Here is a 20,588-nt window from a genome sequence, read left to right on the forward strand (position 1 = left end):
CAAAACATGAAGCGCAAAAATATAAACATGAGATATTTAGAGACGCTCTGAATGGGAGGAACAGGAAATATCAGAAAAGAAAGCACAGTTTGAGGGAAACAAAAGCAGTGTCATGAGTTGAGGTTGATGGTGGTGAGGGTTGATATGGCTAGACCCAGGTTGAAGTGGAAAGTTATGATTTTAAAGGACAAGAGAACAGAAATCCAGGCAGCACAGGTGAACAACGAGGGTAGGGAACTAAAACACACTGGTAACACTGGAACAGGGGTCTCAAACTCCAGTCCTCGAGGGCTGCAGTCCTGCAACTTTTAGATGTGCTTCTGCTCCACCACACCTGAATAGAATAATTAGGTCATTAGCAAGGCTCAGAGAACTGATCTACACGAGGAGGTAATTAAGCCATTTCATTCCAGGGTTTTGTACCTGTGGCACATCTAAAAACTGCAGGACTGCGGCCCTCGAGAACTGGAGTTTGAGACCCCTGCGTCTAGACAATGAGACACAATTAACAACTAGGATCTGTCAGGGAGCAGGGGACACAGGTGGGGTTAAATGCACAGGGAGATGATCAAGGGAAACAAGAGACAGCTGTAATCAATCAGGGAAGGAAGACGACACAAGGACAAAACTAACTAGAAACAGACACAAAATCTACATCCTCACAAATAGGCTAACAAATGTAGCTCTGAACAGTAGGGGAAAAATAAAAAAAATAAAAGTTATGCTTAAACCATAACAATAAAAAATTTTCAAGTAATTTGAATAGGCCAGAGAAACTTTATTTGTACTTCTCTACCAATACATAATATGCGGTTTCTGTTGATCTCTTCCCACAATACGCTCTGTTTCCCTTCAAACCGGTTTAGTGTTTTGTAAACTTGGCAGTTTGCCTTTTTTTTGACTCACACAGGAAAATATTTTCCTATGCAGGTGTTGTCTGATTTCACACGTTATCTTTTTCTTGAGAACTGATATCATCAAGGCTATGGATGGTGGGTTTCAAAGCTGCTTTAAAAGTGAATTATCCCATGTTTTGAGAGTTTTGGCTACTTTTGAGAGGTAGAGTCATGTAAAAAGTTAATTTATAGGAATTATTGGACTAACTACTGATTCTGATAATGTTACAGGAGCCAGTAAAACAACTGGCAAAGAAATTGCTGTATTCCTGCAATATCCCTAACAGCAAAATAACTATAATTTCCCAAAATAAAATTCATAGGAAAAAAACTCCCTTCAAACATCATCCAACATTCCTGCAAGAACCACTACTACGTATATACCTGCATTTATATTTCAAGGTCACACAGTTAGGCATAGGGATTAATCATTAGTCACAGTACGATTAATCTGATCACATTTTTAATTGACTGACAGCACTACTTTTAACATACAAGAAAAAAACTGCTATCCATATGTGTATAAACCTAAATAAATGGTAATCATGGAAGGATTTGTTGAAAAAGGCTGGAGCTGAGGTTCCCTTTCTAACAGGACAAAAACCCAAAGTTCTTTTGAATAAATTATGAATCTAACCACTTAGCGCAATTATCTATGATTTGCAACAGCAAAAATTAATCCATAGATGGATGGATGATATGTTTGTCCATATCAAACATAAACATATCCAAATGAACCACAAAATAGTGCATATCACTGGTCATGTAATAACATCTAACATTTAGAAACAAAGTAAAATAACTCTAAAGCACATGATTTACTTTATCTTTTGTTAACTTCATAAGCTCTTGTACAGAACTGACAAAACGATGGAGCTGCTGTTGGAAAGTCTGACTGGATCCTCTGCAGTGATGGAGTGCTGCTGTAACCATGATTAAGACAAAGTTGAACCACAAGGAGAAACTCTGAATGTACCGTTTATCTGCATTCCTCTTCTCACCTATGGTCATAAGATATGGATCATGACTGAAAGAATAAGGTCCTGGAAACAAGTGGCTGAAATAAGAAATCAGATGAGAGACTCCATCATGAACATGGAAAAGGAAGAGCTGGGCAGAGCCAATACTGTTTTACTGTTACACATTCTTTTTTGGAAGTGAAGTAAAATTTCTAAGCAAAACTTAATGTTTTTTATCTCTATTAAAACATTTGGCAACACTTTACTTGATGGTGTGTGCATAAGACTGACATGACACTGTCAACATAACACTTGTCATGATGATGAAGGAATTTTCACGAATATTTATTACTGTTACTATGAAGTGTTATTTGGTAAATTAATGACACTTGGGGTGTCATATCAGTCTTAGGCACACCCCGCCAAATAAAGTGTTACCAAACAATTTTATTTCAAACCATGTAGCAGGGGTCTCAAACTCCAGTCCTCGAGGGCCACAGTCCTGCAACTTTTAGATGTGCCTTTGCTGCACCACACCTGAATAGAATAATTAGGTCATTAGCAAGGCTCGGAAAACTGATCTACACAAGGAGGAGGTCATTAAGTCATTTCATTCCAGTGTTTTGTACCTGTGGCACATCTAAAAATTGTAGGACAGCGGCCCTCGAGGACTGGAGTTTGAGACCCCTGATGTAGAGCAAGGGTTGGAACTGGGTTAACGGGTTACACATTGCAAGTTCATAACTAAAGAAATTGTGATTTACCTGTGAAAGAATGAAATCCTGGATGTGAGGAGCTAAAATTATTGTCCACCAACCAATGAGGTGGTTTAAAACTAAGCCTCAGCCTTGAAAAAACGGTAAGTAATTCAATTAAAGTAGACACTGAAAGGTCAAAGTAGAGCCAATGGTTTATTCCGAAGGAGTAAGTTTAGGTTCACACATCTGGTTAAACTGCTTCCTGTATTTCTCTTCCTCTGGAGGTTTCCTTGGTGCACAAAAGGAGAAGACCCTACACCTGTTCCTGCTGGCGGAAGCGTAACTGTTCTGGTTTAGGTATGCTTTTGGATTCCTCTAAGCTGAAGGGTTTCACTGAGAGGGTTCTGTGGGTTTCCCTCTTGAAACTGCTTCAACTGCTACTGAATGTCAAATAAGTGAAAGGTAAATAATGGTTGGGCAATTACAGAATGGATGGATGGAGAAGAAGCAGTAGTATTTTTTTTTTTTTTATTTTTTACTTAACATTTTACTGTTTGTCCTAACTGGTGTTTGTTATATACAGTATAACCTTAGTAAAATATTTTATTAGAAGTCCAGAAAGTCAGACAATATAATGAAGTTCGAGCACTTGATAAATAAAAAAAAAGATCACAACTGCAATTCACAAAAACAAGAAAATATAAAAATTATACTTCCAAACATATTTGTGTTTTTTGTTTGTTGGCACCTGAGTTGCTTATTTTAGACAAAACAGAGTCATGTGCAGTTAATGTTTTAGAGGCTGGTGAATGGACACCTCCCACAGTCCCTCCTACTCACCATGTCCTGCTACTAAAGCCCACATTTGTACTTGGGTAAACATGCACTTTAGCTTCTGGTGTGAAGAGCACTGTGTTGTAATATCTATCATTAGATCAAATATGGAGATAAAAGTCCTTTGTCTTCTCATGATACTGGTAAGAACTAATCTTAAAAAATCATCTTTCTGCACATACTGTAGGTGGTTGTATTTTAAAATGTTGCAAGGAGATTGCATGTTTCTTTTTTATCACTTCCTGATAGCTTCCATAATCGCTTTCATTCTGAATAAAAAAAGAATACAAGAATAAAAAATAATAATTAATCTCATCAACATAGCACATTTAATAATTAGCATGTTACCCTAATAGAGGCTGTTAAATTTTAAGTAATATAGGATGATTTAATACTTTGCAGAGTCTGGGAATCCATTTGTCCCCGGCCGAATTTTTGTTGCGGCAAAAAAGGAACTGGATCATACAAACCTTCATGATCGATGAAAGTTACAGTGGGACCTTTCCATATTATTTGGGTAAAGTAAGTATTAAAGAATTAAGTTACAACTGAATAAGATATATTATAGATATATTAACATATTAGGACAAAAATGTCAATGTTATTCTTTGTAATTTAGATTGAAATTGATTCCAGTTTAAATATTGTGGAAGTCACTGGTCAAGGTATGACTGAGGAACCTCGAGATTTAATTAGCCTAAATGAAAAAGAAGGACATGTTATAATCAAGGGTCCCGTGGACTATGAAAAATATACAATTCTGAAGGTAAGAGGAAGAATAATGCCCATCTTAGTCAGACAGTTTTTTGTGTTTATATGACTCATTGCTGTTTCTTTATTTAATTATATTACTCTTGTATTTTCCCTTAGCTGATAATTAGGGCACAAAGTAAAGAAAATCATACATGGACAAAGGTGGGCGTTAATTTTGAAATTATTGATGCAAATGACAACCCCCCAATATTTAGCAAAACAGCATATGAGATTACCATAAATGAGTCAACATTACAAGGTAAGAATTTAAATCATTTTTATGAAACAAAGTTTTTGGCGCGACTAAATATAACACATCTTTTATTATCTGACAGGCACTGAATTGATCAATGTTACAGCAACAGACAGTGACATCAAAGAGGAGTATAAGATTTTTTTTTTTAGTATAGACTCAGTTATTCCTGAAACAGAGGACTTGGAATTCACCATAAATAAGGTGCCTTATTTTGGTGATGGAACCATTTCATTTAAAGGATGCCTGGATCACAAGGTGAGGATACCCATAAATTGATGAAGTTAAAACAAAATAGGCAATAGTATCGTTTATTTTTGTTACATGTTTCAAATATATTTGCTGCTTTATTCAGATATATTTTAAAAAGGAATAATTTATTTACCTTACAGAAAGCAGACAAATACACCATTATTGTGAAAGCAACAGACCTTGGAAAACCAAAGCCACTCTTCAGCTTCACCAACGTAACAGTCAACATAAACCATGGAAATAGATATTGGCCAATGTTTACAAACCAAACTGTGAGGAATTCTGAATTTCAATTCCTGATGTAAGCATTGTATTTAAACTAATTGAATGTCTTTAAAATTTTTGTACTTCAGGGTCCAGTACGAGTGAAAGAAGGTGAGGAAAATTTTATTTTTTCCCGTCTACAAGTCAAGGATGAAGATACCAAAGGTACAAAAGGTTGGAATGCAATATATGAAATCCATGGAGACAAAAACAACAACTTCAAAATAAGGACTGATCCTCAAACAAACGAAGGATTACTCTATGTGAATAAGGTACTTTTCCTCTTTGTACTGTCTTAACAAAAATTCATTAGTATGTTTTTTGTAATCTGATTTTGAAGCTTAAAGGATATGTGCACCTTTAAAATTTAGCAGGAGCATGTTTTTCATTTTATGTTGCATAAGGTTTCAATAATATTTAATGTCTGCAAGTACTGCTAATTTTTCTCTTTTTCTCTTTGAATATTAAATAATGTACACATACCATATTTCACCATAATATATTTCCAAAATTGTAAGTCTTGGTATCTTTGAGAAAGTAAAAGTAGAAAAAGCACAGAACAGACACAAAAGATTAAATGACTCACTACTCAAATCATATCAGTTGATATATTATACAGCAATTTAAGAGAATTTGGATGACTGTACTGTAAGATTGTGAAAATTGAAAACCTCCAGCAACTGCAAGAAAAGCAAAAGATGCAATCAAAATGCAAAAATTAAAAATCCTGTAAAAGCTATTTCATGTAACATATAAATTATTTTCTTAAGAAGTTAAAAAAAATCTTTGAATTGCTACTGTTTTAACAGCCACTCGACTATGAGGATGAATCCTTGAAGAACATCACAATCACAGTGGAGAATGAAATTCCTTATTTCACATGCAAAGTGATGGATCGGAACACACCAGGCCTTTGGAAAATAAAAACAGATCCCAGCTTTTTCAGTGGAGCGTCTATGAGTAGAAGGAGTGATGGAGGAGGGACTCATCAAATGACAATAGTAGTAGACGATGTCAATGAGCCTCCAGTCTTTGATGAACTAAAACCAATTTCTCTGCCTAAAACTGTGGAAGTGGGCCATTATTTGGGAACAATTGTTTCTAGAGACCCAGATGTCCAAGGTACAAGAATAATTAGGTAAGTAATAAAAATATTCTCAACCATACACACAATCCAGGTAAAACACAAAACAAACATCCTTAATGTGACAAATATACTGTACAATTCTGATGGAAAAACAAACCAATTACTGGTGGTGGGGGTGTCAGGGAATCCAGAAGTTAAAAAAGTGCACAATCTTTTAATTCAGTTTCAGTGTCCTGACTTCTTTTTCATCTTCTGGTGATTTTTTTTGGATAAATAATAGTTTGATAAATAATTATCCTTTTTTTTTTCTTCATCATTTTAAATCCTCAGTTCATTACTCTTGTGAAATGATGCACCTACTTTATGTAGCCAGTTTTATTTATTGTCACCCAAACAAAATGCAATTTGATTTAAACTTTGGCTACCTCTTGAATTGCTGGTAAACTTTGTTTAACAAAGAACTGACTGTTATAACCAGCATCTGCAGGCCAGTATTTACCTCATTAAGTCTACTTCATTACAACTTCTAAAGTTTACCTTGACAAAGTTGTTGTTACAATTAGCAGCAGCTGTTGAAGCTGGATTTGTTCTCCTGATTTTGAGTAATCACAGGTGACCTAAATAAGGAATATATAATTACAGTTAAGAATATATCATTAGACTTAAATGACCAAATATAAATCATTTTAGAAATTAGTTAGAAATTCAGGTAGCACTCTTTAGGGGGTTAAACTTTTAAAGTTTAACCCCCTTTAAAACACCCAGACTAAAAGTCTATTTACATTTAATTTCATATGCAATTTATTTCATTACACAGCTGTCAAGTACAAAACACTGTTCCTACTCTTATGGTTTCCAATTCTGTGAAGGAAAAAAAAAAGTCAAACATCCTCAATTGTGGAATTGAGAAGTGTGACTTACAAGTGAGAAACATTTTATGAAATACTCTGGGACCTTGTTTGAGAATATTTTTAAAGTAAGCAGCATCTTATGTTTGATGCAATGTATTTTTCTCCATCAGCAAGGAATGCAATTAATTTGTTACAGTGCTCAGAATCAATATGTTAATGAGGTTTATTTTGAGCTATTTGTAGTTGGTTTTCTTAAACCTTTTTTAAAGTATGGAATACCAGGAGATGGCAGACGTGAAGTATCAGAAATCTGTTTGTCTGATTTCAGTTTAACTTTATGAGATTAATGTTGCACTGTAGGTTGGATGTGTTTGAATAATTATTCATGGTCCCATTTTCCATATTACAAATATCCAACATTAGACATGGCTATGAATACTTTTGAGATACTGCAATGAAGTGCAAGTCCCTCATTGGTGTGTTTCAGATACTCAAAAGGTGAAGATCCAGCCAATTTGGTTTCAGTGGACCCCGAGACCGGAAAAATAACCACAGCAAGTATCTTAGACAGAGAGTCACCCTACTCTAAAGATGGAATTTATGTCATCACAGTGAATGCTGTTGATTGTGGTATGTTCAATGAGATTTAAAAAATACCTTTTTATAAAAAGTATATTTTTCTCATCAGTAAAATTGTACAATGTGTCTGCACAAGGAAGCCCTCCTCAGACCAGCACAGCGAGTCTCAGCATCTACATCGCTCGTGAGAATGACAATGCTCCTTCTCTAATTGTAAACACCTTTGACATGTGCCAAAGTGACAAATCATCATGGGTCAATGTCACAGCTGTGGATCCAGATGAGGACCCATACAGTGGGCCTTTTTCATTCAAACTTCTTGGAGATGTTAAAAAGTGGAGGATTGATCCTGAGCAAGGTGAGGTGTGCCTCAGGCACTCATGGAAATAATGTCCCTGCTGTTTTTGCTGTGCTTTGTAATTCAAAATTTTCATACCAGATGTTGTGGCTCAACCACAAATATAAATGGGTTTTATTGGTATTTTTTGTGAATGTCACATATCAAGTGTTAGAAAAAGTTTTTTGCACGCACAATTCTCAAAACTGTGATCATTTGCATTTGTATTCAGCCCTTTTTGCTCTGATACCTCTAAATGCCAAATACAACCCACTGTTTTTAAAAGTTAATTAGTTTGAAAATAATTTCCACTTTTGTATAATTGCATCTCAGTATAAATATATTTATAAGAAACCACAGAGGTTAGGGGTAAAGTTTAAGAGTAATTCAAAGCAGACTCCAGTTACAAAACAAAATGTTAAACCTTGAGGATCTAATGGAGAATGGCTTAATGCATCATTGAAAAATTGGAAAACTAGGGCATAACAAAACACGTCTATCCAAACTGAAAGGCTGGAAAAAAGAGAATCTTAATCAAACAAGCGGCCAAGAAGGAAATTTGGAGGAGCTGAGGAGATCCACAGGTCAAGAGGAGTTATTGACAGAACAAATATTAGCTGTGCACTCCACATATCTGGAGGAAAACCTTTGTACCTTTGCAAAACAAGAACATAAGAAGCTCTAATTGCACAAATGAGGGGTACAACTAATGTGAAAGAACAATAGTAAGAGATCTTCATACATTAGCTGTGTAAGAGTCTAGTAATCAACCTCCCCAAGCCCAGCTTGCCTGGATTTTGTTTCATTATGACCTTTCTTCATCTTGCTCCTTTTATCCTTGTCTGTGTGATGTAGTCCACACCAAACATAATTCATAACAAATTGAGCTGCGTTACAAAATTAATATACATGGCTAAATGTTCACAAGCTCCATTACATGAATCCAAATAAAACAAATTGAAGTTTGTGGCAAAACATAAAAAATAGCTGGGGGTATTAATATTTTGTAAGACACTCTAAAAGGGGGTCATAATTTATCCCATAACATAACAAGACACATATTTGTTTTGGATTTGCAGGATATTCAGTCAACCTTGTTAAAGGACAAAACGTTTATTCTGGGCATCACAAGTTGAAGCTAGAAGTGTCAGATTTTCAAGGAAATAAAGCTCTTCATGACTTGTCAGTTATTGTGTGCAAGTGCTCTGATACAACCAAGCCAGACTGCAGCCTGAGAAAAGCTGCTGGATTCACAGTAGGAACAGGAGCTCTGGGAGTATTATTCTTCTGCATTACATTAATAATAGGTAGGACAATCTGAATTTTTCATGCTGTCATTATTATCAGCAAAAATCTTTTTAAATTTGTAAAAAAAAAAAGACAAAAACAGCAGCAATGTAACACGTATATGTCATGTATATGTGTGTTTTCTTCATGCTCCAGGTTTGTTATTTTTAACATTTTTGGTGTCATGTAAACCTGAGACGATACCAGTGGACGATGGTGAGCCTGTGCAACACTTAATGAAAAGCAACACAGAAGAACCAGGAACTGATTGTCACGTATGTGCTTTACATTTATATTGGGGTTTTTTTGTTGTTACTTGTATGTCTAGCAATTCAATGATATATTAAAGTATTGTGAGAGAACTTATTAATTTAAAATGGAGAGAGAACTTTGAAAACATACATTTGTAAATCTGAAATCAAATTTATCAAAAAGTCAGTAAAAAACTGCTAATTTTATTGTAAAACCTAAAAAGTATAAATGTGTTTAGGTGCCCTTCAACTCACTAAACAGCAGAAATTATGGACAGCAAATTCAAGTATCTGAAGATGTAAATTTGTCAATGACACCGGTAAGTGCTGTTAGTTACTCACTAATGTACTGCAATAACAAAAAATTATTTCATAAAAATAATTTTCAACATGGTTCCTGAATGAAAAGAACTGTTCAAGTTAATTTTGCATTTGTTTCATTACAAGAACCCCTCATTCTGCTACTCAGTTTGACTAATTTTCCTGCTAAAAATCAATCCATCTTTAAACACAACTAAACCTTAGGGCCGCTTAATGAATTTACACAAAATGGATCTCAATTTTTTGTTGACTCTTACTACAGTTCTGTTCAGAACTTTACATACAGTTATGAATATCTTTAATTTTGGACTTTTAATAAGTTATGAAATTATACAAGCTAAAACTTCAACAGTTTCTACAATTCTACAATTTTCTGTCATCCAAGAACTGTCAGAATTAAACACACACAGTCAAAAATATTTACATACTCACTACTACACTATTTGAATAAACTTCCTTGAGATTTTATAAATTTTTTGAAGCAAAAAGCAAGGTCCTGGTAAAATTCTGTTTATTTCCTATCATTTTTCTTATCATAAATGGCATCGCTCATTTAAGCCATGTTTACATTTTATCTGTTGCTCATTCACATGTGAAATGTTTTAAAAGTCCTTCTCCTCTTCCCAGGTATTACTGGATTCTGTCGTTAATGTCCAAGCCTGCCCGAATGTGATCAAGTTCAATCAAGACAGAGGGAGTTGGGCAAAATCTTCTGTGGTGGTAAACTTATTACTTTTATTGCTATTTCTTGTCAAATATTCTTATTTTAAAATTTATATATATATGCCTTGAAGATTGATTAACTGTTTAAGTGTTTTATATTCAAGTCTTTCCGTGAGCACCGGGATATGTCTACTGAGGGCATGGGGATCCGACGTCAGCTGGGAACATTAAAAGAAGGGGTACTGTATCATATTTCTATACACTTATAATTGTTTTCATTTATAAGTGTCTTACATTTTTAAGACATTTTTATATCTAAATGATTTTACATAATTGTATACAAAATATATTTTCATCAATTATCTGTTGTATTTTGTACTTAAAAGGATAAAACTCCTTTCATATTTTACAGGCCCGTATGGAGCAGACTCATGAAACTCTACTATTCACAGCCCTCACAAATATTCTAGAAAAACTTGAGGCACCAGGTGAGGAACTTGGTGATTATGAACCCACTGTGTATGATGATGAGGGAGACTTGGTAAAAAACTTTGAACTTGATGCCATTTCCAACCCTGAAGATCCCTTTGACTCAGAAATAGAACTGGATTCCAGGTTTTTACCCCTTGCATCAGTCTGCTCACCTGACTTGTTTGCCCAAAGCACAAAAATGTAAGACAGATACTCTGACCAGAATGGTTGAGCATAGGAGGGCTACTTCTTGTGTTGTGTTTAATGTTTAGCTTTTCTACACCTTTCAAGCAATCTTAAAAGATGCCAAGGCCAACTGAATTTTGTTTTAACATTTAATAGTTTTAAACAATTTCTGCCAAAAAGATGGAGTGCTGTTACAAAAATGACAATGATATTTTCTTTGTATATGGAGACAAGTTATAGAAAGCAAACTTGATTACCATTACAACGTATCAAAATAACAAGACATAGCTCAAGTTTTAAGTCTTTACGTTTCTTTATAATTCAGCTGTTTTTAGATTTTTATTTCTTTGTTTCCCAGAATTTAAATATGATTCATTTGAAGAGCATTATTGTATACAAAACAAAGGAAATTCATTTTTTTTATGTATCATTGTCAAGTGTCCTTAAAATACTTAGCACTACTTCATTATTTTCTTATATAATAGAACTTTCATGTGTAAAAATGTTGCACATATTAGGAGTTTGCATGTTGTATTTTGCACAAAAACACTGTTTAAAAAACAATAAGGAATACACAGAAATATTTGTTATTTTGGCACAGAAGAACCTTTCTACTTGACTGAGCGACATTTGTGGAGCTTCACTGCCTTGATAAAATGACAAGTTTACACACTGATAGTTGTAATCCACAAGAGGGTTCTGGTTTCTGTTTTTCAAAACATACACAGCAAAAAGAAAAAATTTTCCCACCATTTTTGTTCACCTATATTAGCCTTTATTTGATAGTGAAATGACAGTTAGGTGGGTTGTGACTGAGGGGGAAGACATGCGGCAAAGGTCAACGGACCGGGACTCAAACCATCACAGACCTGCACTGCCACACTAACCTGGTCATAGCCTTTCTGGGCAATTCTGCTAAAAAAACAAAATCTTATTTACAGCACAGTCTGGGCTTTCTCCCCTTCACTTGGATTCTCACCAGTAGATTTTCTACAGGGCCAATCAGCGAACAGAAGGAGAAGCTGTGATATTTCTGTGCATTTTTAGAATTGTAGTCTGCCTAGGAAGTAAGAAGTGAACAAAGCCATTCAGTCCATGTTGATCAAGTATAGCAATGACATTAGCAGCTTCCTTGTTTGAACTGGTACTTCTCTCCTCACGGTGGAGGATGGTTGTTTTCATCGCAGGCAATTTCTGGTAAGCTTCATAACATGGAACTGGTGCATTACATATGTCACGCGGAAACAATAACTGAGAGCCCAGACCCTCTGCACGATGCAAATAGCGTAGAACAAGGGGCTGGTTTTTTACCAGGTTACCATCTTAATTTTCATCTTGAATTCAGGAAACAAAATAATAAGTTGAAGCTGACTTACTGATTTTTCCAAAACTCTACAATGCTTTAACTACTGTGTACTGTAAATATGTCTGATTACTGTCTGAATTAAAAATGGTCTGTTTCTTTGTATAAATCTTGAGAGTTCTCTTAATAATCTATACAAATAAATGACAAGCAGATTTTAAAGGCACAAATCAAGGGACATTTTACTTCAAACTAAGTCACTCTTACATTTTTTCTTTCCTTCCTTCTTCTTTCCTTTCTTTCTTCCTCTCTTTCTTTCCTATATGGATCTATATTGATCAGAATTATTAGATCGTACTCTGTAATTTGTTTTAATAGAATACAAGGATTTTGTATGTGTATATGTTGTACTGTATACATTTCTCTTTGACATGGATGGATTGTCCATGACTTGATGTAACTAGATTCATTTGGAATGTATGTATGATTGGATTGACTTTTTTTGTAAAGTGCCTTGAGATGAATTGTGAATTGATGTATAAATAAACTGAAATGAAGTTCTATATATAGCAGTATATAAATCAGTTATGTTCTATTTAAAGTCATTCCATTGTGAATGACTTGCAACTTGCAAAAAATCACTTAAGAAAAAAGATGCTACTGACATTACCAAACCAAGTTTTTCATTAGGTGGTTATTCCTAATAACCATAGAAGTGACATGAGACATATTAGACATATCAATAAAGGAATACTAAATTAATATTTGTTTCTTCCTAAGCCAGTATCTTGTTATGAGTGAAAGAGTTTCACTAACACATTTTTTTTCTCTTTATCTGGAGAAAAATGAATGAAAATCTTTCATAGCATGGAAAGACGAACTTGGCATTAGCGTACTTTTCTGAATTTTTGCTCAAATCATTCCATTTGTTGTTACCTGTTCTTTTTTATCAGACGATTCATCATGAGAAGAAACAGGATCACTATCTTAAACTATCAGTAGAATGGGGCACCAGTATATATGAATGGTAAAGGTAAGACTTCATTGATGACATTGTTGGTATCTTGCTTCTAGTTGCCTAAAGGAAAAGAAATGCTAATTTATCAAAGACATCAAGTTAACTTTTGTAATTGTACCACACCTTTTGCTTGTAGGAATTTTAACTTCCTACATGAATTGATCAATGTTTATTTCAAAACATTCAGCATGCCCATGCTCAGCAATGATGTAAACATCTATGATTCTATTAGAAGTCTTTGTTTCATAATTAGGAAGTAGTTTTCTGATTGTTGTTCCAGTTATTGCATGCTTTTGCTTATATCAAGTATGTCTATGTCTATGTTGATTTAAGGCCAAATGTCAGCTATAACTATTTTTAACTAACTATTTATTTTCAGTTTTTAAACTTTTTTATCCAGCTTTTTAATTCATATTCATTTAACTCCTCGGCGTGAATTTCTTTTATTTAAGCTTATGTCGTACACTTGTTTTTTATTCTCTATTTACAACCACAGCAGGAAGTTGTTTGTAAATATAAAAGTAATAATGAGAAACTGTGTGTTTGCTGAATTAAAAACAAATTATGTTGGCTAAATCCAAAGTTTGGTTCACAGATTTCTTTAAAAAAGCATGACTAATCTAAATAGCAAAATTTCAAATGAATTGACAATTCCAAAAGAATATTTTAATTCAAAGTGACATGTTTTTCTGCAAAACCAGTTTGCTCTTTGTTAAACTGGGTGGTTGGCTTGTTTTATATTTCCCAGGTAAGGTGTTGTCTTGTTACGCATAATCTTTTTCTTCAGAAATTATTTCATCACCGCTGCCAGTAACAGGTCACTAAATGAACCTTAGCACTGAGGGTAGCCTTTGATGACACTCTGTGTTTTGGCTTTCTGGGCAGGTATAGTCATGTGAAATAAGTGATTAAACTCACTGGCCTTTGATAGAATGTTAAAGGCAAGATAATCAGTAAAAGTGCAGCTTTTTACATAAGAACCAAAGAAGGGGTCAACAACGCAATAACTTACATGAAGTTATGGTTCTTTAAGATTTATAAAAAGTAACTGACTACAGAAGATGGACATTCATACTGACAAGGTAGGCAATGATGGCAAGTGCAGCTGTGGCTACTCTCCAGTAGCTTGCCACCATCAAATGCAAATGCAATTTGCTTTTTGGGCCCCGTGGATTTCAAAAAGCACTACACAAGTACAGGACATTTACCATTTCTGCCATTTTTACTATTAAAATAAGAGTTGTACCTTTCCACTGTAACCATGAGCTTAGTCAGCATAAAAGGTAGCTGCAAAGTCAATGACTGAATACTGAGTTTCATTAAACAGTCAGGTGCCAAAGTAATCTACGTTTCTCAAAAGATATGGTGCTGCTTGCTGCCTTGAACGTTGTTAGTGCTGAAGTTCTTAACAGGAAGAGGAACCCATAAATCAAATTCTGCTTAAAGCCCCATGTAACATTGAGCCAGCCTTCGTTATGATCCTTCAACTACCTTTTAACAGTACAATGCTAAGAAAACAAGAAAATTTCAAAAACTTTACTAATAAAGGAACATTTGTCTCCCCAGTCAAAATTAATAGTGAACATGTAGAGCATGTCAAAATCTACAAATATCTAACAGTTGAAATTGACAATAAATTGTGTTTAAATCATTGTGCATACATTAAATATAGGGAACACCAACAGAGGATGCACTTTCTCTGAAAACTAAACATGTTGAGATTAGATAGTATTCTCTAAATATTTTTAAAAAGCTCTTTACCGAGTGCTTGATTGGACTTGTTTGCACTTTTGAGAACAGAACATTACTATTTCAACATTAAATACAGCTGTTCACCCCTACATTGTTGCCCAGGGCAGAAACATACTTCCAACTGGCTGTCTGAGTCACAATCCCCACCTACCAGTACTCCCTGCGAAACCACCTTTTGTGTAATATGATTGTTAAAGAAGACATTTCCAAAGTAGGGTGCTGTTGTTTTGTTTACACCTAATTTTTTTTTTCTCCATGAGAATATATACATTTGTCATTAATGTCTAAAAGGTGTGTTGACATAGGAAACTGCTGTCACTATTAAATAAAACTGAAAATACTTGATTCTCTTAACAACATTTTATTAAAAGTTATATAAACCACATTTAAAAAATGGTTTTAAAATGGGACAATTAAAATAGGGTAAACTGTAATTTGTAATTTTTGTAATTTATGATAAATAATAACGTAGACAGCAAAATCTATATGTTGGCTCCCTTGTAGAGATTTGTAGAATTACTTAAATTGAATTAATCTTTTTAGGTGTATTCTGTCAGTGTGTCTGCATATCGGCATAAACATGTCATGGCATGTGTTATTACTGAAACATCTTTGAAAAGTTAATAAAATAAATATATACAAAATTTGTGTTTATCAAATGCATCAGTGATACAAATTAGTGACAATCATGATGTTCCTGACATAATATTTCACATCTGTATTTTGTTTTGATACCAAAAGATGGCAATGAAGCACAATGATCTGGTACAATCAGTCAGATTGTAACTGGTGGTCACAATCTGACCACCAGTTAAGCCCGACTGCCTGGAACTTAGTAGACATTAGAAATTCAATCGACATGTGCACCACTCCTAAAAGATCAAAGTGACTAGCCCTCAGATATCAAAGCAATGACCCGATGATGAACATTAAGAATATTACAAAAACAACATCATTTCTAAGGAAAATAATGAGTTCATAGTTCTTCAGATTACGCACAATAAAAACACACACACCCAGTTTCAAAGTTTTTTTGTAACTTGTCTTAATCATCATTTTGCAACATTCCCACCCACTCAACATTGTCATATTCTTAAAGCTCACATCAAGATCCAACACTGTCAATGAACATATTCAAACACAGGCTGGTGTGTGCAGGACTGACAACGTATTGTTTGAATCTAATATGGAAATGAAAACATTCTGCCTTTTCTTTATCCTGGTAAGTGATAAGAGCTTCTGTCTTTTTAACTGAGGTGTTACCGTCATTTATAAACAAGTTTTCTTGTTAGGTAATTCTCTGTATTGCTTGATAATAATTTTATTGTTCTGTTAATTTGTCTGAAATTATTAGAAAATGTTTTACCAAAGTTACATAAGTTTATGCGATATGCACAGTGTCTTGGAATCCAGCTGTCAGTATCAGACATACTGCTGCGGCAAAAGAGGAACTGGGTAATAGAAACCTTTACTTTTGATGAAGGCTATAATGGACCTTATCCATTGTATTTGGGCAGGGTGAGTGCTGATAGAGATAAACATTTAAATGTCAAGATGGAGGATCACTGTAAAAACTGCTAATTGTGTTTCTTGCAATCCAGATTAATATTGCAACCGATATAAGACTTACTGAAATACATGGGCCAGGTGTTGACAAGGAACCTCTGAATTTATTCAAAATTGACAACATGACAGCAAAGATCTGGGTCATGCAGCCAGTGGACCGTGAGAAACATGATCATTTTAAGGTGATTAGTAAAAACCGCACTTTTGAGCAATGTGTTCTTCAAAGTTTAACAGTACATATTTGTGTGCATTAGTTATAAAAGTGCTTTTGACTATGAAATGTACTTTGTGTCTCAGCTGATATTTCAGGCATTTAAAAAGGAAAAGGGTGATATAAATGAAGAAATGGGAATTAATATTGATATTATTGACACGAATGACAATGAACCAAAATTTAACAATCACATGTATGAGGTCACCATAGAAGAGACACCATCACAAAGTAAGATTTTCATTTTGTGGACTTTATTACATTACTGAAAGAAATAACATTTATTTTTAATAGCTACCAATAGTGAAATATAAGAGATCTCATCTTATGCTATTTGGCAGGTACTGAGTTGATCAATGTTACAGCAACAGATCATGACAGTACCGAGGAGAACAGGAAATTTAGCTTCAGTATAGAGTCAGTGAGTCCGACTCCACAGAACTCTGAATTCATTATAAATGAGGAGCCTGATTCTGGAAACGGGACCATTTCATTCAAAGGGTGTCTGGACCACGAGGTGAGAGCACTCATAATACGATGACGTTGTTACAGAACAGAACACTGGCAGAAATAAATTCAAATCTTTGAATTGAATTTTCATGATTTAGAGGAGCATTTTTAAACGTTTGTTCACTACTGCTACTGTAGTTGCTATATGCAGTCAGCTAGCAATCAGTATAATTCAAACTTTCACTTAAAACCCACTTCTAGAAAACAGGACAAGATATTTTGTTCTACCAGAAAAGCCACAAATCTTCACACTTTAAAACTGAATTTTCTGTTACGCTTCAGAAGGCACAGAAATACACCCTTATTGTGAAAGCCACAGACCATGGACAACCGAAACCACTCTCCAGTTTTACAACAGTGATAATCAATATAGCGGACGGAAACAGACATCTTCCAGTGTTCACAAAGCAAAAAGTGAGTATGTAAAAATTTCAGCTACAAATTTAGTCACAACATTTAAAACTATCTAATACACCATATTTAACATTGTTTTACTCCACAGGGCGAAGCAAGTGTAAAAGAAGGACTGCAAGGTGTACTCATTTCACGTCTGCAAGTTACAGATGAAGACACCAGAGGTACAAAGGCCTGGAGAGCAAAATATAAAATCCAAGGAGATACAAACAACAACTTCAGAATTGATACTGATCCTGAGACAAACGAAGGCCTACTCTATGTGCAAAAGGTAGCATGCAAAAGTTTCTTCACACTTCTTATTCAGTGCGCATTCGAAAATACTTTGCTCAAGGGACTGGTGACTAATGCTGAGTATACGCTGGCTGTCACATCTTGATTGATGATCAACGTACAATACAACAAAGGCATGAGAAATACTTTCAAAGTCCATGAAAGCGTTTTTTTGTCCAATAAGCCCTTTCCTTAAGATGTCTTATAGTTATTTGGCATTATAGTTATAGCTGTATAGTTATTATAGCTATTTGCATTTCACATCTGCAAGGGCCTTCATTTGGCTCAAGAATCTTCCTATCTTCACACTTAGCCTGTTTGATTCTCAAGTTTAGACCAGTTCTTTCTCTATCTTCCAGACTTAGGAATGAAGATGCATTTTTGACAGGTCTCCATTGTGCATGTCAAATACTGCATTGTGCTTCAATTAGACAGAAAATATTTATATCTTAGCCATCAAAGGCCATGAAAGAATAAATGCTTGTCAGAATAGGATATCGAAAGCAGAATTAGGCACTTTATTTAAAGTTCAATTTCATTTAGGCATTTGGAATGCCTAAAGCATTTAGGCATTTTGAATGCCTAAAGCATTTATTTCCTTAATCATTTAGGCATTCAAAATGCCTAAAGCAGCTTTCATGTTCTAATGTACATCAAAGCTGCAGTATGTAACTTTCATAAGAAATATTTTTTATGTATTTGTTGAAATTGTCACCATGTTGTGACAGTATAGTATGAGACAGATAATCGGTGAAAAAAACCAAGCTCCTCTGTCCTCTACCAGTTTTCCCAATGCTAAATAGAAACAACCAACAACCAGAGAGAATATGGGTCTTAGCACTTTCAATCATGCCCATGTACACACCGCTATCAGCAGAACCTGTTGTGAATGCTAAGGAAATCAATAGCTTCGGATAAACAGTTTTCTTGTAACAATGAGTTGTTTCTCCACCATTAACACATTTAGAAACGGATTCAAGAGGTTGATTGACAGCACTGAAAACCATCCTCCTGGCTGTGATTGGCCTTTAAGTTACATACTGCAGCTAATGTCTAAAAAAAGGCTTTTTGTTATGCTAAAATTTTATGCTAAAAACTGGGAATAACAGTTTTTTTGTAATAAACAAACAAAATAAAATAGTTTATATTCATAAAAGCCAAATTTGAGTTTTATATCAATTAATATAAATGTTGATCAATGAAAGATGGACAATCTCAATCCACAGCCCAAAATAAGACAAATCAAAATGGTCAAAACATTTTCGCTGTATTTTTTTTAAAAATCCAAATGTAAACACACTTTTACTAAGCTGTTATCAACAGATGGCCTTTGAATACTTTTTCCTTTTGCAGGCTCTCGACTATGAGGAAGATCCTTTGAAGAACATCATCATCTCTTCAGAGAATGAGATTCCCTACTTTACTTGCAAAGTCATAAACCGCAATACTACTGGTCTTTGGGAAATTAAGACTGTCAATGGTAGCACTTTCAGTGAGGCACAAGGTGTAACTGGAACAAAAGAAATGCGTTTGTCCACCTATTACCTGACAGTGAATGTAGAGGATGTCAATGAACCGCCTGTCTTTGATCCATCAAACAAAACGGTTACCGTATTTGAGGATGTTGCGTTGGGTTACTATTTGGAGATACTAATTGCTAAAGACCCTGATGTTAATGGTGCAAATCAAATCCGGTAAATAAAGATGCCATTACATGGCTGTATTTAAAGAGTACAACATTGGAGTTTTTAAGTCTAGCATAACCATAAAAACTGTCTTTCATATGTTCCAGATACATGATTGGAGAAGATCCAGCTGGTTTTGTTACAGTGGACTCCAACTCAGGAAAAATAACCACATCAAAGAGTTTAGACCGAGAGTCACAGTTTGTTAAAGATGGACTGTATGTCATCAAAATATATGCCACTGACAATGGTATGACCAGAAAAATTATTAATACTTCTTAATGTTAAACCCCACTGGCAATATTTACTAATAATGTAAAATGCATTTTTTTTTGCTCAAGGTGAACCGTCCCAGACTGGCACAGCAACACTCAGCATCAAGATTATCGATGTAAACGACAATGCTCCATCCTTGGACAAAAGCTTTATTGATATGTGTCAAAGAGATAAAATCTCATCGGTTAGTGTCACAGCTTTAGATCCAGATACAGAACCATACAGTGGGCCTTTCTCGTTCAAGCTTCTTGGAGATGTTAAGGACAAATGGAGAATTGATCCTGAAAAAGGTGAGCTCTGCCCCAGAAAAAACACCTTCAGATCAACAGGAATAAAATGGGTCACATAACCAGCTATGTTTTTTTATTATTATTTTTAGGCTATTCCTTCAAGCTTGTGAATGAACACAATGCTTCCCAAACAATTATGATTTTTGGACATTATGAGTTGCAGCTAGAAGTGTCAGATCTCCAAGGAAAAACAGCTGTCCATAGCTTGTCAGTTAGTGTGTGCAAATGCTCCAAAACAACTAAGCCAGACTGCAGACTCCAGAAAGATACTGGATCCAGACTCAGACCAGGAGCTCTGGGAATTTTATTTTTAAGCATTATACTGTTCATAGGTACGACTAAATCTAA

At 34.7% G+C, this 20,588-nt stretch overlaps 2 protein-coding genes across 2 annotated transcripts; both read left to right on the forward strand.

Annotated features, from left to right (window-relative positions):
- The first annotated feature begins 3,286 nt into the window (after positions 1-3,286).
- Positions 3,287-12,808, forward strand: LOC114133306 (cadherin-like protein 26). The gene is made up of 16 exons (XM_027999139.1): positions 3,287-3,530; positions 3,790-3,909; positions 4,007-4,153; positions 4,258-4,399; positions 4,476-4,651; positions 4,786-4,917; positions 4,999-5,181; positions 5,719-6,047; positions 7,335-7,477; positions 7,563-7,784; positions 8,843-9,070; positions 9,207-9,325; positions 9,541-9,621; positions 10,250-10,342; positions 10,450-10,524; positions 10,698-12,808. The coding sequence occupies exons 1-16, from the start codon at positions 3,363-3,365 to the stop codon at positions 10,959-10,961; spliced, it is 2,622 nt and encodes an 873-aa protein (XP_027854940.1). The 5' UTR covers positions 3,287-3,362; the 3' UTR covers positions 10,962-12,808.
- Positions 12,809-16,703: 3,895 nt separating this feature from the next.
- LOC114145660 (cadherin-like protein 26) lies at positions 16,704-20,299 on the forward strand. The gene is made up of 7 exons (XM_028019320.1): positions 16,704-16,740; positions 17,134-17,309; positions 17,504-17,716; positions 17,805-17,987; positions 19,343-19,683; positions 19,782-19,924; positions 20,016-20,299. The coding sequence occupies exons 1-7, from the start codon at positions 16,704-16,706 to the stop codon at positions 20,297-20,299; spliced, it is 1,377 nt and encodes a 458-aa protein (XP_027875121.1).
- Positions 20,300-20,588: the final 289 nt, after the last annotated feature.

This window comes from Xiphophorus couchianus, chromosome 1 (assembly GCF_001444195.1).
Source record: "Xiphophorus couchianus chromosome 1, X_couchianus-1.0, whole genome shotgun sequence".
Taxonomy (NCBI): Eukaryota; Metazoa; Chordata; class Actinopteri; order Cyprinodontiformes; family Poeciliidae; genus Xiphophorus; species Xiphophorus couchianus.

Excerpts from the sequence above, each read along its gene's own strand:
- LOC114133306 (XM_027999139.1), top strand. The coding sequence starts at position 3,363 with ATGGACACCTCCCACAGTCCCTCCTACTCACCATGTCCTGCTACTAAA. Across the intron at positions 3,910-4,006 it reads TTCCATATTATTTGGGTAAA|ATTGAAATTGATTCCAGTTT; the intron begins GTAAGTATTAAA and ends TTTGTAATTTAG. Across the intron at positions 7,785-8,842 it reads GAGGATTGATCCTGAGCAAG|GATATTCAGTCAACCTTGTT; the intron begins GTGAGGTGTGCC and ends TTGGATTTGCAG.
- LOC114145660 (XM_028019320.1), top strand. The coding sequence starts at position 16,704 with ATGACAGCAAAGATCTGGGTCATGCAGCCAGTGGACC. Across the intron at positions 16,741-17,133 it reads GGTCATGCAGCCAGTGGACC|GTACTGAGTTGATCAATGTT; the intron begins GTGAGAAACATG and ends GCTATTTGGCAG. Across the intron at positions 19,925-20,015 it reads AATATATGCCACTGACAATG|GTGAACCGTCCCAGACTGGC; the intron begins GTATGACCAGAA and ends TTTTTGCTCAAG.